This window comes from Mobula hypostoma, chromosome 3 (assembly GCF_963921235.1).
Source record: "Mobula hypostoma chromosome 3, sMobHyp1.1, whole genome shotgun sequence".
NCBI lineage: Eukaryota > Metazoa > Chordata > Chondrichthyes > Myliobatiformes > Myliobatidae > Mobula > Mobula hypostoma.
Genome location: NC_086099.1, coordinates 131691016 through 131708222, shown reverse-complemented (window position 1 = coordinate 131708222; position 17207 = coordinate 131691016). Strand labels below are relative to the sequence as shown.

The following is a 17207-nucleotide window of genomic DNA, read 5'->3' as shown; positions in this document are numbered from 1 at the left end:
GCAGTGAACTCATGAAATTGTGAATACCAGGCTCCAAAAATACCAAATAAAGATGTAATTTTATCGGTACTAAAATAAATAGAAATGTTGTGAGGAGGACATTGTGCTTCTGCAATGGGATATAGATAGCGATTGTGATAGAATGATTGGGTGAAAACTTTGCAGGTGTATTTTAATGTGCGGAATGTGCAAGGTCATGCACCCCAGTCACAGAAAAAAGGTGGATTATTATCTAAATGAAAAGATACTGCACATGAGTGAAGTTCGGAGGAATCTAGATGTTCCCGTACATGAAAGTTAAAAAGGTATGACAATGTTGGGCTCCATTGCAACCAGATTTGGAATCAAGTAAGAAAGTTTATTACAGTTGTACAGATTATTGTTGAGGCCACACCTAGAGGACTGTGCACAGTTTTTGCTCCCCCTACCTAAAAACAGGCTTATTAATGTTGATGACAGAACAAAGGAGCTTCACCAGGCTAAGTTCTGGATGGGAGTGTTATCCGCTCAAGTGGGGCCAGAAGGTCTAGGTCTCTATACCTAGGAGCTGATAAGACTGTGGAATGGAAGACCTTATTCAAACATACAAGATCTTAAGGGACTTTATAATATAGATGTTGAAGAGATTTTATGATTGTGAGAATCCTAAATAATTAGATAAGGTTGAGGAAAAGGGTCTGGTCGTTTAAAACCAAGGTATGGTTGTATCCATTTTCAAATGTTTTTAGGTGCTGCTGATGTCTAGATATGGCTAACTTATCTCGGATTGTCATGTTTAAGCAGCTAGTATTTAAAACTAAGGTCACAGAAATGTATATGTGAATTATACCCAATTTACTCTAATTAGATAAGGACAAATCCTTTAATTATATGGTCATGCTAAGCACAAAATGCTCTTCACAGATCTTTCCAAAATGCTCTCACCATGTCGTGTATAACACTGATCCATTCTTTTAACAGGAGCATCCATCTCTGGGATTGCTTGTGGATAAGTTGCTGGAAAATAGTATCCATGTAATTTTTGCAATTCAGGGATCAAGCATTAACTGGTACAAGGTGAGCTCACCATTGCTAACATTAGGGAAAGTTTGATGCAGTGTTGGCAGTTCATAGAACTTAGAACATAGGAAAGTACAGCACAGGAACAGGCCTTCAGACCACAGCCCAATGTTGTGCCAAACCAGCTAAATAAAACCCTCCCAAAAATGTATCCCTCCTAACTACACAATATCTGTATTCCTCCATCATCGTCACATTCATGTGCCTATCTAATTGTTTCTTAAAAAGCCTGTAATGTATTGTGTGCAGTTTTGGTCCCCTAATCTGAGGAAAGACATCTTTGCCATAGAGGGAGTACAAAGAAGGTTCACCAGATTGATTCCTGGGATGGCAGGTCTTTCATATGAAGAAAGACTGGATGAACTGGGCTTGTACTCGTTGGAATTTAGAAGATTGAGGGGGGATCTGATTGAAACGTATAAGATCCTAAAGGGATTGGACAGGCTAGATGCGGGAAGATTGTTCCCGATGTTGGGGAGGTCTAGAACGAGGGGTCACAGTTTGAGGATAGAGGGGAAGCCTTTTAGGACCGAGGTTAGGAAAAACTTCTTCACACAGAGAGTGGTGAATCTGTGGAATTCTCTGCCACAGCAAACTGTTGAGGCCAGTTCATTAGCTATGTTTAAAAGGAAGTTAGATATGGCCCTTGTGGCTACAGGGGTCAGGGGGTATGGAGGGAAGGCTGGGTTCTGAGTTGGATGATCAGCCATGATCATAATAAATGGCGGTGCAGGCTCGAAGGGCCGAATGGCCTACTCCTGCACCTATTTTCTATGTTTCTATGTTTCTATGTATTTGCCTCTACCACCATACCAGGCAGCGCATCCACCACTCTCTTGAGTGAAAAAACATAACCTTCACATCCCCTTTGAACCTGCCCCCTCTCACCTCCAATGCATGCCCTCTGGTATTAGACATTTCTACCCTGAGAAAAAGATACTCTGTCCATTCTATCTATGTCTCTCATAATCTTGTAAACCTCTATTAGATATTATCCTCAGCTTCCGATGCTCCAGAGAAAACAGACCAAGTTTGTCCAGCCTCGCATGATAGCACATGCCCTCTAAACCAGGCGTTTCCTGGTAAACCTCTTCTGCACCCTCACCAAAGCCTCAATATCCTTCTTATAGTGGGGCGACCAGAAATGTATGCAATACTCCAGATGTGGCCTAACCAGAATTTTACAAAGTTGCAGCATAACTCAATGCCTTGACTTATAAAGCAAGCATTTCATAAGCCATCGTAATCACTCTATCAACCTGTATAGCCACTATAAACTTGGATCCCAAGATCTCTCCTCTCAGCATCACTGCTAAAGGGTCTTGCCCTTAACAGTGCACTGTTTTCTTGCATTTCCTTACCAAGGTGTATCATCTCACATTTATCTGGGTTAATCTCAATCGGCCATTTCTCTACCCATATCTGCAACTGATCTAACTTTCCTGATTTCACTTTCCTATGAAAAGTGAATTATTTTGCAGTTGATCAGGTTACATGTAAAGCAGGGATACAAGAGACTGCAGATAGTGGAATCTGGAACATTTGGCACATGAAGCTTAGAAAAATAGAGGGCTATGGGTAACCCGAGGTAATTTCTAAGGTAAGGACATGTTCAGCACGGCTTTGTGGGCCGAAAGGCCTGTATTGTGCTGTAGGTTTTCTATGTTTCTAGAAAAACGGTGAGCCAGGCAGCATCTGTGAAGGAGAATGAACAGTCAGATTCTGGGTTGAGACTTTTTCAACTGGATTGAAATGTAGAGGGGAGATATCCAGTATAAAGAATCAAGAAGTGAAACAAACACCAGCAAGTGATAGTTAGATCTGGTGAATTGGAATGATAGGCAGATAGTAAGAGTGGAAATAGTGACATAGGCTAGGAGGTGATAGGCGGGGAGTACGAAGGGCTGCACGTTCATTGCTTTGATGACTGAATTATCACTAAATGCAGCTAATAAGATTTCAAACAGCAGTTGAAGGTACATTATAATTGTTGGTAGAATTGTTACAGCGTAAAATCACTCCAAACGAAACAAAATTTATAGCAATTTTCTAAGGTTATTCTTTTCAGGGGTCATTTGTGCTCACATGAACAATTGGATGTAGCAAATCTAAGAATTGATCGTTCATGTCAGTTTTAAATATAGAATTTAAACAATTTTTTGTGGTTGTTATTGATTTTAATGATTCCACTTTTCTTGGAAGCCTTTTTGCAAAAAAAAAGATTAATTTAAAAATAAATCAATTCTCTATTTTGCTTGAAGGATCTTCTTCCCCTGATGCCTGGTGCATTTGCTAGGCAGCTAAATTCAGAACTGTCAAACCTCTCTGAACTAGTGGAAGGCGCCTATCAGGTATGGTGCTACCCTTGATATCACTCTGCATGAGTATGTGAAAATGCATATCTTAATGAATGATTAAACACTTCAGCAATCACATTTGTAGTCTAGGATTGTTACAGCTTTGTTTGTAGACGTTAGATTCATGTTACTGGACCATTTTTATCTTTCTAACATAAATTTTAACCCAGTTGTACAATAACATTTTCAGAGCCTTCCAAACTACTACCTGAAGTTTTACAACGATGGCTAATATTTCCAAAAAATATGGACTTTTTTTATTCAATCTTGATATAACTATTCATTTGTACAATGGGTTGCGAGTATTCTGATACATTTTGTTTTCAATTTAATGCCATTTGTAACATTTACATTCACTGTGACAAAGTGCCTGAATAACAGCAAAAGGATTTATTACCAAGTGTCAATGTTTAGGTAAATATTGTCTTAGAAATCTCCCAGGCAAAAGTAAATATTTAGAGTTAATTGGATGTTGATGTAAAAAATCGGATGAAACATTTAGCTTGACAGAAGAAGAACCGTGGTATGCTCTGTAAAATGCCCAAGGTTGTATTGAGAATTATCAAAGTATTCTCTCTTCATTCCCATTTATTAAAAATATGGCTTTCCTCCTTTTATTCAGTTTTTATCATAGATCATACAAGACATCTGTTGTTCATTCCTTTGGGAGGTGTCACTTCAAGTTAGTAAAACAGGTTGCTGTACAAAGGAATTAATCCTTTCAATGCTTCTTGATCAACCCATTGAATCAGGTAGCTCCTGAAAGCTTTTGGAGCCAAGAGTAAGCAAATGGCTTGAACACTTTACTCTGATATGCATTTTATAAAATGCGCATGTATTACATTAGGATGAATAGATTTCATATCAGAGCTTTTATAATACAGAACTTAGTATGTTAGTGAATTGATTTTTGCTAGTACGTTAAGAGAAGTTTGTGCTTTCAAGTGTTGCACACACAGAATGAAATGACTGTTAGCAGAGCAAATCAAGTGGTTAGCCCACATGATTACCAACCCAGCATTATAGCCACTGGTACGTACGGGAAGGGCACAAAAGTGTATTTCACAGGATAAAAAGAAATAATGAAAATAGAGGAAATGCACCCTCTTTACCATATTTCCACTCTTGCCCTCTCAGCAGCTGGCCCTATTGATGGACTGCTGGGTCAGAAGTGCTGGAGGTAGGTGCCCAGAGTTGAAGACCAACCATGGCCACCAGAATATATCATGATTCAGTGACTGGTAGTAGGGAAGAAATTCAGACCATTAATCAGTAAGGAATGATTATGGATTTCAAATGAAAAGTAATTATTGCTGCAGATTGCCTGAGGACTTGTGGGGATATAGTTTTGTTCTTTGCACTTTTTTATAAAGCATTTTTCTACTGAATATATCTTATGCTGTTTCTCGTTAGTATGTTGCTTTCCTGGAGTCCTGAGTAACAAGCTGGCTCATTCTAAACTCAATTGATTTGCAAAACAGAGACCCAAATGGATGATTTGGAACACACACAACATACTGGAGGAACTCAGCAGGCCAGGCAGCATCTATGGAAAAGAGTACAGTTGATGTTTCGGGCTGGGACCCTTTGGCAGGACTGGTGGGAAAAAAAAAGAGTAAATTTAAAAGGTGGGGGAAACGCAAGGTGATGGATGAAACTTGGAGGGGGAAGGGTGAAGTAAAGAGCTGGGAAGCTGATTGGTGAAAGAGATACAAGACTGGAGAAGGGGGAATCTAATAAGAGAGGACAGAAGGCCATGGAAGAAAGAAAAAGGGGACACTTCACCTGTGAGTCTGTTGGGGTCAATCACTGTGTCTGGTGCTCCCGGTGTAGCCTCCTGCATTGATGAGACACAACGTAAACAGGGAGACCATTTGCCGAGCACTTACGCTCCATCTGCCAGAAAGAGTGGGATCTCCCAGTAACCACCCATTTTAATTCCACTTCCCATTCCTATTCCAACATGCTGTCTCTACTGTCGGGATGAGGCCACACTCAGGTTGGAGGAACAGCACCTGATATTCCATCTGGATAGCCTCCAACCTGGTGACACAAACATCGATTTCTCAGATTTCCAGTAATGGCCCCCACCTCTCCTCAGGCATCCCACCCTGCAAAAACTCATTTCAGGGAGGTAGCACCATCAATTTGCAGGAGATTCCTGGAACTTCCGGGAGAGGTGGGATGTCTGCAATAGAGTAGCTCCTTAGCAGCTGGCCAGCTGGTTTAAATAACGTTAGCTATGCTAATGAACGAATGACACCTGTTAAACTCACCTCAACATGTCTTTTACATTTTAACCCACCATGGGCAATAGAAAAGTCACTGTTGCAAACAGTGCAGCGAGCAACACTGTGATTATTTTGACCCCTATTAGGCAGGGGTACACTTTAGTGTAGTCTGGGGTGACATAAGTTTTATATTTTTTTTGGAACACTCTGCCATGGCGTGCTCTCTCTCTCTTTCTCTCTCTCTCTGTCTCTCTCGTGGTCACTCTTTGTGCTCACTCGCACGCTCTCTCGCACTCTTGTTTGCGTGCTCTTGCTCTCTCATGCGCTCTCTCTCTCATGGTCGCTCTCGCACTCTCGCTTTCTCTCTCTCGCTTGCTCGCTCGCTCTCAAAAAAGTTGATTTCCGTGATATTGTATATAATTTGCGGGCATCAGGGAGCCGCTATTAATATGCGGGAGACTCCCGGAACTTCTGGGAGAGGTGGGATGTCTGTCTCCTTCACCATTGCCCATCCCCTTTTCCCTCTCACCTTATCTACTTGCTTGCCCATCGCCTCCCTCTGGTACTCTTCCCCTTTTTTCTTTCTTCCATGGCCTTCTATCCTCTCCTATCAGACTCCCCATTCTCCAGCCCTGTATCTCTTTCACCAATCAATTTCCCAGCTCTTTACTTCACTTCTCTCCCTTCCAGATTCGCCTATCACCTTGTGTTTCTCCCTCCCCTCCCCCTACCTTTCAACTCCGACTCCTCTTTTCCTTTCTTGCGCTGCTGAAGGGTCCTGGCCCAAAATGTTGACCATATTCTTTTCCATAGATGCCGCCTGGCCTGCTGAGTTCCTCCAGCATTTTGTGTGTGTTATCTGGATTTCCAGCATCTGCTGATTTTCTTTTGTTTGTGATTGGATTATTTGGACATTGCCAAATTGACATTTTCGAAATGGAATGATGGTTTCAGGTGGGGGTGGTGTTGTTGTAAAGAGGAGCTGTTGTTTCACTTTCGTCCATTATCATTGTACTGACACAATTTTGTTGCCCACTGGCCCTGACTGTTGTTTGGTACAACAGATCTGTAGGCTCCTCTAATCCCAGGAAAATACCTTGTCCAGGTGGGCAATTTTTATTCTGGAATCCTAACTATGTCAAATTAGACTGCTTTAAAATAAGTTATTTTGCCAAAATTATGTCATTATAATTGTTACCGAGCTGAGTTTTTGGCTTTTTGCCCATTGTCAACCTCTACTGTATAATCAGGTCACAAAGAACAAGTAATACTGCAGTTAAGTAGTCACCCTGTTATCTTGAAAGAACAGAGCCACTTTGTTGTTCCACTAAGCTGTTTATTCGTATCAAACCTTCAGGGCCAGCTTCTGATCTTAGGAAAGATTTAGTTACTCTTCTATTGAAGATTGCTTCCAAATTCCTGAAATTCAGGAGGTTGAGTTGATTCAATATTAACATGTTCACTGGATATTTTCCACAAATGCAAGGGGCTCCAGACAATTGTTTGGCAGGGCATTCAGAGTGCAGCAGTTCTTAGAAGCTGCATACAAGCATAAAAGGGAAGACAAGCATATAATTAAGTCATATGCTGTATTTCACTGAAGCCTGGTGGCATTGTAGAGCAATTTGAAATTTAACCTGCCTAACCCCATTTAGCAAAGAAACTTGAATGTGTACAGAAACAAGGACAGATGAGAGAAACAATAATATTTGTTGATGGTGGAATTCCCCCGGATAGCCAAATGTGCAGCAAGACAGGAAAGAGACTGAGGCACAGCAGGGAAGAGCAGTGGGTCATTTAGCCTTCCGAGCTTGCTTTGCTGAACATTCAGAGAGCTGAGTAACTCAATGCCTTGTACCCCTTGTTACCTTTACCAAATACAAATCTACTATACTGTGTGGTGAAGATCCCAGTGGTTCCAGCAGGCGAAACATTTTAGGAATGGCTTTAGCTCTGTCATTTGTGCTGATGTTTCCCTAGTTTAACTCTGAATGACTGCTCTCTGAATTTAATGGATTCGATTTCCTGCTGTTCTTACTCACTGCCCAAGCTCTGTACATACCTACAGACTGCTTATTCTTTGGATGTACAGTTTATGGTCAGGTGGATCACACCCTTCACCATAGAGGCTTTAAGCAAGCATGAATCCTATTGAGAGAAGGCCTCAGCCTGGTATGCAGTCTCCTCCGAGGAAAACCTGTTCAGACAGGTTGAAATAAATTTTTAAAAGGTATACTGAATTATCAGAATTTTAAAATAATAATAAATATCAAAACATGTAAAAATAAAGTGAAATAAGTGAAGCATTTACTGTTTTCCGTTGACAGTATCCCTGTTCTGGGCTGACTGTATCATCATCATCATCAGGTGCCGTGCCCAGTTTGAGCTTTGACTGCCATGGCCCACACACTCCTGTTTCGGGTCAAGTGGATCAATTCATTGGTATTCATTTCCAATTCTCTGGCTGCTGTCTCCATCATCATTTGTTTTTGTCTTCCTCTTGCTTTCTTCCCTTCAATTTTTCCCATAATTACCGTGCATTCTAACTCTTCTTTCCTAAACACATGTCCAATGAAGTTACGTTGTCTTTTCATGATCTCATACATTATTTCTGTTTTTGTGTTTGCTCTGTTCATTGTTACGTACCTTGTAACTGGGTTGCCAAACCAGCAGAAATGGACCACTTAGTTGGAGTCTGGATTACTGGAACTAAGAAAGTTTTATTAAAGAAATAAGTAACACAGTACTCTAATGGTAAGGATATAAATGCAACAGGTTAGCAATGAATAAACACACATGTACACAGAACTAGGATAATAGGATCAATCAAACTCTATCGCAGTCTAGGGGTAAAATGATCAGTCTCAAGTGACACAGAGTTCAGTTCAGTTTCAGTTCGCAGTAATCGCTGTCGTGCCGTTGGGGAGAGAGAGAGAGAGAGAGAGAGAGAGCGAGAGCGAATGATGATATTCAAATCGGATTCAACAGACCGACCTTTGTTCTTCGCAGTTAGCTATCGGCGCGAGCACTTTTTAATGTCTTCTGAGGTCACCGACTGTGACACCTCTGTTCCGGATACAATCGTGCTTTTGCAGTGAACCCGGCACCCAGGCAAGGGTGGACACACACACCAGGTTCCCGCCGACCGTACCTTCTCACCCTGTGCGTCTATGGTTGGTCCTGCGACCAGACCTCCAAAACTCCCACCAACTTGTGGGGGCACACCGCTTTTCCAGGGTCTTGTTATCTTGTGGTGTCGTGTGTGTGTCTGTTGCCTTAACGAACCTGTTCCTTTTATCCCCCTGCTGGGGTATTGCCTGTCCATCAAACTTCAAACAGTTCAGGTTCAAAGCAACTGGTCTCTGACAATATTCGGAACTGTGTCTCCTTTCGTAATCTCTCTCGTCTCCCATTAACATTTCTGAAAGTTCCCCCATTGTCTTTCTTATCGGCCTCAATCTTCTGATAACTTGGTATTTTGTCACATCATGACATCCTTGTTAGATACTTGTTTCGTCCATGATATTCTTTGCATCCTCCTCAAAAACTACATCTTTGCTGCTACAATTCGTTTCCTCATGTTACTAGATATTGTCCAACGTTCTGAGCCATATAACATAACTGGATAAACGTAACATTTCAGTACTCTGAGGTGGGTTGTCATGCCTAGTTTAGTATTCGTCAGTATACTCTTCATTCTTGTAAAGGTGTATTTTGCCATCCCTATTCTTTTTTTGATGTCCATGTCGCACCTGCCATCTGATGTCACCCAGCTTCCTAAGTAGCAAAAGTTCTTTACTTGTCTTATGTCTCCCCCATTTATTCTCAGCCTACAGATAGGATTCACCTTCTTTTTGGATATCACCATACATTCTGTCTTTTTGCAATTGATAGATAGACCCATTTTTGCACTGTCTTCAACAACTATATCAATTAAATTTTGTAGTTCTTCCTCCGTACTTGCAATTAACACAGTGTCATCTGCATATCTGAAATTATTGATGTTTTCACTGCAAACTGTGATTCCTAAGATGTCTCTTATTTTTTGTAATATTGTTTCACTGTACACATTAAATAAATCAGGGGAGAAAACACACCCTTGTCTAATGCCTCTCTTGATTTTCGTAAACTGACTCACATCTCTATCTATTCTTACAGCGGCAGTTTGTTCCCAGTACAGATTTCTGATTAGGCGGAGGTCTTTTGAATCTAGATCTAGAGTTTTCTGTAATATTTCAAATAACTTATTGTGCTTCACTTTATCAAATGCTTTTGTGTAGTCGATAAAACAAACAAACAAATCTTTTTGCACTTGAATAGCTCGTTCTGATAGTATCCTTAACATCAATATTGCGTTTCTTGTACCTTTGTCTTTCAGGAAACCACATTGTTCTTTGCTTATTTCAGCTTGTGTCTTACTTTTAGCTCTTCTGCTGTTATTCCAATCTCATAAATGTCATTGATTGAATCAGTAAGTTTTTCAATTCCATAATCTTCAAGGGCAATAATTTGTTCTATTACTAATTCATCAGGACCTGCTGACTTTCCTTTCTTCATCTTATTTATTGCATTACGAACTTCAGATTTTAAAATACTTGGACCTTCAATGTTTTTCTTAATTTCTGGTTTTTCGCCTCGATTGTTTTCAAACAATTCCTGAATGTACTCAGTCCATCTGTTCATAATCTCATCTTTTTCCATGATAATGGCACCATCCTTTGCTTTCAAACATCCGCCTGAAGATCAGAGGAAATTTTTACCAGTGATATTCTTGATTTGTTGATGTAACCTCTTTAGATCAGTAATAGGGATTCTTTCTATTTGCTCACGTTCCTGGTTTAGCAGTTCTTCTTTGGCTTTTTGACATAAACTTTTAACTTTTTTATCTAAGGACTTGTATTCTATAGGATTTGCTTTCTTCCATCTCCTTTCTTCCATTAGATTTTTGATTATTTCATCTGTCATCCATTTATTCTTTGTGCTTTTTTTCTTTTTTAGGAACCTCTGACTTTGCTAATTCTACCAAGGCATCCTTTAGAGAGTCAAATTTCATTTCTACATGATTGCTATCATCTTCAACAGATTCTTTTTCTAGACATTGAAATCTGTTCCTTACTTCAATTGTAAATTTTTGTCTTAAGTTATCTTCTTTAATTAATTGTTTTTTTGCCTCTTTAGTTTCTTAAGTTTTACTTTTACATGACATACTACTGGGTTATGGTCACTATTACAGTCTGCACCTGGATATGTTTTGCATTGAGTCACTGAGTTTCTAAATCTTTGGTTTATAGTAATAAAGTCAATTTGATTTCCAGTGTTATCACCTGGACTTTTCCAGGTCCACAAGCGTTTTGGATGGTTTTTAAAGCAAGTATTCATAATGACCTGATTATTCATCTTGCACCATTCTACCCATTTCTCACCTCTTTCATTTCTTTCCCCGAGTCCAAATTTTCCTAATGTATTTACATCAGCACCTTGTCCTACTAGCAGTTAGAGTTCACATGACAATAACAATATCTTGAGATTTGCATCCATTCTTTGCTTGTTCAAGCTCTTCATAGAATTTATCTATATCCTCATTTGTTCCACCTGTTGTTGGTGCGTATACCTGTATAATTGCTAAATCGAATGGTTGTCCTCTGAATCTAACAAGGAGCATTCTTTCTGATATTGCCCAATGCCCTAAAACACTTTTTGCCATGTTTTCATCCTTAAGAATTCCTACTACATTAGTATGGGATGTTTCACAAGAATAAACTAGTGTTTTATTTCTAATCTGACATGTTCCAGCACTTATCCAACGAACTCCCCTAATTCCCATGGTGTAAATCTTCGTCTTTCCATTTCATTTATCACATTGTCCAATCTTCCTGCTTGATATAGGGTTCTTACATTCCAAGTGGCAATAATTTTCTTCTATGTTACTTTAATTTTATGAGCAGTAGCTTGATGATGGTCGGGGATCCCCTGCTGGCCAGAATCAACCCTACCGAGCGAAACATCTTCAGAGTTGTCTTGGAGATCCTCTTGATGCTGTTGTTGTGTGATACGTTTTGTGAGTTTGACCATGGTTTTCTTAGCAAATTGCAACAGCTTGCTATTGCCTACCGTTGGACGAACTAAAGAAATCACCATTTCTCTTCCCAAATGTTCATCCGCCTATACTATAGCCGTTGACATTTGAGGTCCTAGCTCATCCGCCTCCTCTGTCATAAGTTCAGCTGCTGAACCTGCCAGATCTGTCGTTGGCCTTCGCTCGTATCCTGAGCAGGAACCCTTGCGGGTGCTACTGTTCCAGGTCAGAGCAGCCCTGGGAGCAATGAATGACTAAGGGGTAATTCCACCTTCCCCAAAGCTCTGGAAGTCCCCAATCAGAGCCTCATCACCGGTTGCAGTTTGGAGTCATACCCAGGACTGACTGTTTGTATGCCGACCCTTATCCTAGCAAGAAGCTGTGGCTTGGATACTGAATATATCCAGGGGCCATCTTCAGCCATTTCGGTAACAGAGAGTAAAGTCACATTTACTACCATTTGTCTGGTAGCACACCTCCATTTGACTGCATACACCAGGAAGTCATCCTGAGATGTCAGCACAGTTCAGACCTGTGTAATACTAGCTCGTTCTGGACTTTCACCACCAGAGGCAAAAAGTTATCCATGTCTACCCTGTTCCTTTTTTAATTTTAAATCAAAGTTCAAAGTAAACTTCTGTTCAAAGAATATACATGTCACCTTATACAACCCTGAGATTCATTTTCTTGTGGCCAAACTCAATAAATCCATAATAGAATAATAACCATAATGGAATCAATGACAGACTGCAGTGTGACTGTGGTGTGAGTCCTCAGGTCCCTACACCTGCAGTGAGAAGATGTCATGACCTTGGGTGGTGGGGGTCCCTGATATTGGATGCTGCCTTCCCGTGACAATGTTTTGTATAGGTGTGCTCAATGGCGGGGGGGGGGGGCTCCACTACTTTTTGCAGGATTTTCCATTCAAGGGCATTGTTTTTTCCATACCAGGCTGTGATGCAGAGAGTCAGTATACACTCCGCCACACATCTATAGAGGTTTGTCAAAGCTTTAAATGTCATGCCAGGTCTTCACAAGCTACTAAGGAAGTAGAGGCACAGCTGTGCTTTCTTCATAACTGCACTTAATTGCTGGGCCCAGGACAAGTCCTTGGAAATGATAACAGGAGGATTGGTTCATGGACCTCTCATTTCCTCCTCCTGAAGTCAATAATCAGCTCCTTGGTTTTGCTGACATTGAGTAAGACACTGTTGTGACACCACTCAGCCAGATTGTCAATCTTCCTCCTACGTGTTGATTCATCACCACATTTGATTCGAGCTTGGTGTTGTCAGCAAACTTGAAAAGGAGATTGGAGCTGTGCTTAGTCACTTAAGTAATTTATCATCCATTCAATCTTCTTAGAATGTTTATGTAACTTGTTGTTATGTAACTTTTTAAGCTTGGGTGAATCTGTGGTACATTCCTGGTCAGTGCTAATATATCATTAGAATCACGGAAACATCCTGCATAGAAACTGTCCCTTTCAGCCTGTCTCATGCCTGATGGCCACGTTAGGTCTGTATCTGTCTACACCAGCGGTTCCCAGCCTGGTGTCCACAGACCCCTTGGTTAATGGTAAGGATCCATGGCATAAATAAGGCTGGGAACCCCTGCTCTGCACCATTAATATCCAAGTTTTTGTCCAAACAACCTTCAAATTGTAATTGTATCTGCCTCCACCACTTCTTCAGCCAACTCATTCCAGATATTCATCACCAAATGTAAAAAACGTAATCCACAGATCTCCTTTAAATTTTTCCCTCTTACCTTCAACATGTGACCTAATCCTAGATTTCCTGACTTATGAAAAGACAATCATAATAATGTCCCTCCTACTTTTTTTTTATGAAACTCTCAGTCGTCCTTTTCAGGCAAGATTCTGGTGAATTTCTTCTACATTCTTTCTATTGCTGCCTATAGTTTGTCCGAAAAGTGAACATAGCATTTAATTCAGTATCTGACAAGAGTTTTAGGCAGCTAGTAAATAGTATTCAAATGCTCTTGATTAACGTTTGGTTATGATGGCTGGTTCTTCGCTTGTGAAGATCAGGAGGGAAAATTCCATTGCTGTAGAAATTTTCTTCTCGCCTACACTGCGTAGGTTTACAGTGAGGATCAGTGCATGTGAACCAATTCCACTCTTTAGACTGGGGGGCATTCCACAATGGCACAGCGAGCTGCGCCGACTGTGGAGACCGCAAGGCTGTAGATTGAGTTTCGGAGCTTTCCTTCTCCTAGACAGACTGCCTAGTAAGGCTCACGGGTCCCATCTGCCTGGGTTTGGAATCAGAGTTGTCCTTCTCCTCGGCTGGTTGCTAACCTAGGTTGATGTGTCCAGCCCACCCACCCAGTAATGCACTCGGTCGTGCCATGACATCGCAAACTCTGTAAGAACAGGGATGCCACGTGAAGGTGTTGCTATAGACACAGTAGTGTAGGAGAGGCCATATGCGAGTGACCTCCTGTATAGCAAGCCGAACAGTGGTCCTGTGGCAATCACTACACTTGGAAAGGTGCGGCTGTGGAAAACCACTTCACTTTAAGTGAGCAGGACATCCAGGCTGGTGTGCACGCACCATTGTACCAACACTGTATCTCTTCTGTGTATGCTGCCTTATCTTTGTTGTTGATGAGACCAACTACTGTTGTGTAATCAGCAAATATGATGATTTGGTTTGAACTGGAGGTAGTGCAGTCATTTGTCAGCAGTGTGAACAACAGTGGGCTGTGCATGCCGTCCTGGGGGTTGCCGGTGTTCAGTGTGATGGAGGTAGAGGTGTTTCTGCCAACACTGACTGACTGTGGCCTTTCTGTCAAGAAGTCCAGCATCCAGATACAGAGAGAGGTGTTGAGACCCAACAAGGACAACAATGTTTTCAAGGAGGTTGTTACTGTGTCCTTGTGGACCTTCTGATCACTTTGTTCATGGTTTGCGAGCCAGTTGATAGGGGTAATTGGCTGCATTGCGCTTGGAAAAGGTTATAGTTGTACGTGACAATTTTATAGTTTGTCAGCGGGATGCCTGTGTTGTAGTTGGAATGGCTTATCAAACTTGTCAACAATACAGCTGATCTTATGAAGTTGGGTACTTGATACTTTCTTCACATCACTTACTATCCACTGAATTTGACTGAGTGATATTTATCACCTGGGGAAGGGGCTGTAATGGATCATCTGGCACATCTCACTGGAGGTTGTTGTAAAATCTCTACTAGTTGCATGCTCCAGCATCATTGACAAATGGGGATGTTCATGCAGCCAGCAATTCATGTTAGCTATTTAGTTGTCCACTGGCATTTGGGATTGCACTGCAGAATCTCATTTAGGTTGTGGGATCACTTTGCTCTGTCAACAGTATCTTATGTGCATGCATGTCTTACCATCTCAAAAGTCTGGCAATGTGTTGACATTTACTATTAGTTTCAAAGTTCCAGAGTAAATGTATATGAAAGTACATACTGTATAGACTGAGATCCAGTTTCTTATGGGCATTCACAGTAAATACAAAGAAACACTATAGAATAAAAAAATGCACAAAAATATGGATGAACACCGAATATACAATACACAATTAAGTTGTACAAAAACAAAAAGAAAAACAAAATTATAATAGATGAATAAGTCATAAATAATATTGAAAACCTATGTTCTAGAGTCATTGAAAGTGAGTTCATGGGTTGTGGAATCAGTTTAGTGTTAAGGTGTGTGAAGTTAGCCATTCTGGTTCAGAAGCCTGATGCTTGAGGGTTAATACTGTTTCTGAACATGATGGTGTGGGGGCCTGGATCTCCTTCCTGATGGAGGCAGCAAGAAGAGAGCAAGGCCTGGATGGTGGGGGTCCTTGATAATGGATGCTGTTTTCCTGTGACAGCACTTCCTGTAGATGTGCTCAGTGGTGGGGAGAGCTTTACCTTCGATACACTGGGCTGTATTCACTTATTTTTGTAGGATTTAACATTCAAGGGCATTGGTGTTTCCATACCAGGCCATGATGCAACCAGTTAGTATACTCTGCACTGTGCATCTGTGGACATTTGTCAAAGTCGTAGATGACATGCCAAGTCTTCACAAACTTCTAAGAAAGTGGAGGTGCTACCGTACCTTCTTTCTAATGGCACTTACGTACTGGTCCCAGGACAGATCCTTTGAAACAATAACGCCAAGGAATTTAAAATTATAAGACCTAGGAGCTAAATTAGGCCACATGGCCCATTGAGTCTGCTCCGATTACTGACGTTATCTGATACCCTGATGAGGAGTGGCTCATGGACCTATGGTTTCCTCCTCCTGTAGTCAAAAATCTGCTGTTTGGTTTTGCTGATGTTGAGAGCTTGTTGTTGTTGTGGCACCATTCAGCCAAATTTTCAATTTTCCTCCGGTATACTGATTCATTGCCACCTTTGGTTCGGCCAACAACAGTGATGTCATCAGCAAACTTAAGTATGATGTTGGAGCAGTACTCAGCCACACAGTAAAATGAGCAGAGTAGGGTGCTAAGCATACAGCCATGTGGTGAACTTGTGATGATGGCGATAGTTGAGGAGATATTGTTGCCAATTTGAGCTGAATGGAGTCTGCAAGTGAGGAAATCAAGAATCCAATTACACAAGGAGGTATTAAGGCCTAGGTCCTGGAGCTCATTGATTAGTTTTGAGGGCATGATGGTTTTGCGTGCAGAGTTCTAGACAATGAAAAGCGTCCTGATGTATGCATCTTCACCATCCAGATGTTCCAGAGACGAGTGAAGAGCCAATGAATTGGCATCTGCCATGATGGTAGGCAAATTGGAGTGGATCCAATTCGCTCCTCAGAAAGGAGTTTATATGTTTCATTACTAACTATTGCAGTTCCTGGCATGTTCCCTTGTGTCCTGATTGAGCTAATTTTGACTCTCTAGTTTGATGGCAATTGTCAAGTGGGGTCTAGGTCTATCATTCTGTCATGTGTTTGCATTTCAGCTGTTACTGATGGACCATGGATTCCCAGCACTGAGTTTCTGTGCTCTGAACTTGCCCTGTTAACTTTGCCTCTGCGAGCACTGTGCAGTAGATAGTCCGACCATTTCCACCATATTTTGGCTATAGGTAGAATGATGAAATCATTGTTTATGCTTCACTGTACCCCTGTGGACTTTCCCCCCAATAACAAGCATGCTGATTTGGATACTGCACCCAACTTCAGCTCCTGACTAACCAGCTCAAGGAGCTGAAATGCACTCAGGACCGTAAGGAAGGCTCAAAGCCTCATTGGTGAACCTTTTGCTGAAGTGGTCATACCCAGAGTGGAGGCTTCAGATAGTGGATGGGTGACTACCAGAAGAAGTAAAGGGAGTGAGCCGTCAGTGCAGGCTCCCCTCTGGCCATACCCCTCAGCAACAAGTAGACCTCTTTGGATACTGCTGTGGAGATGACTAGTCAGGGCACAGCAGCAGCAGCCTGGCCAGTGGTACTGTGGCTATACCTGAGGCTCAGCAGGGAAGAG

At 41.4% G+C, this 17207-nt stretch overlaps 1 protein-coding gene across 1 annotated transcript in view; it reads left to right on the top strand.

Moving 5' to 3' along the window:
- itgb8 (integrin, beta 8) overlaps positions 1 to 17207 on the top strand; it is a 115748-nt gene that overhangs the window by 17409 nt on the left and 81132 nt on the right. The window contains exons 7-8 of the mRNA XM_063043746.1: positions 961 to 1056; positions 3321 to 3410. Coding sequence (XP_062899816.1) covers positions 961 to 1056; positions 3321 to 3410 — 186 coding nt within the window. The remainder of the gene's footprint in view (positions 1 to 960; positions 1057 to 3320; positions 3411 to 17207) is intronic.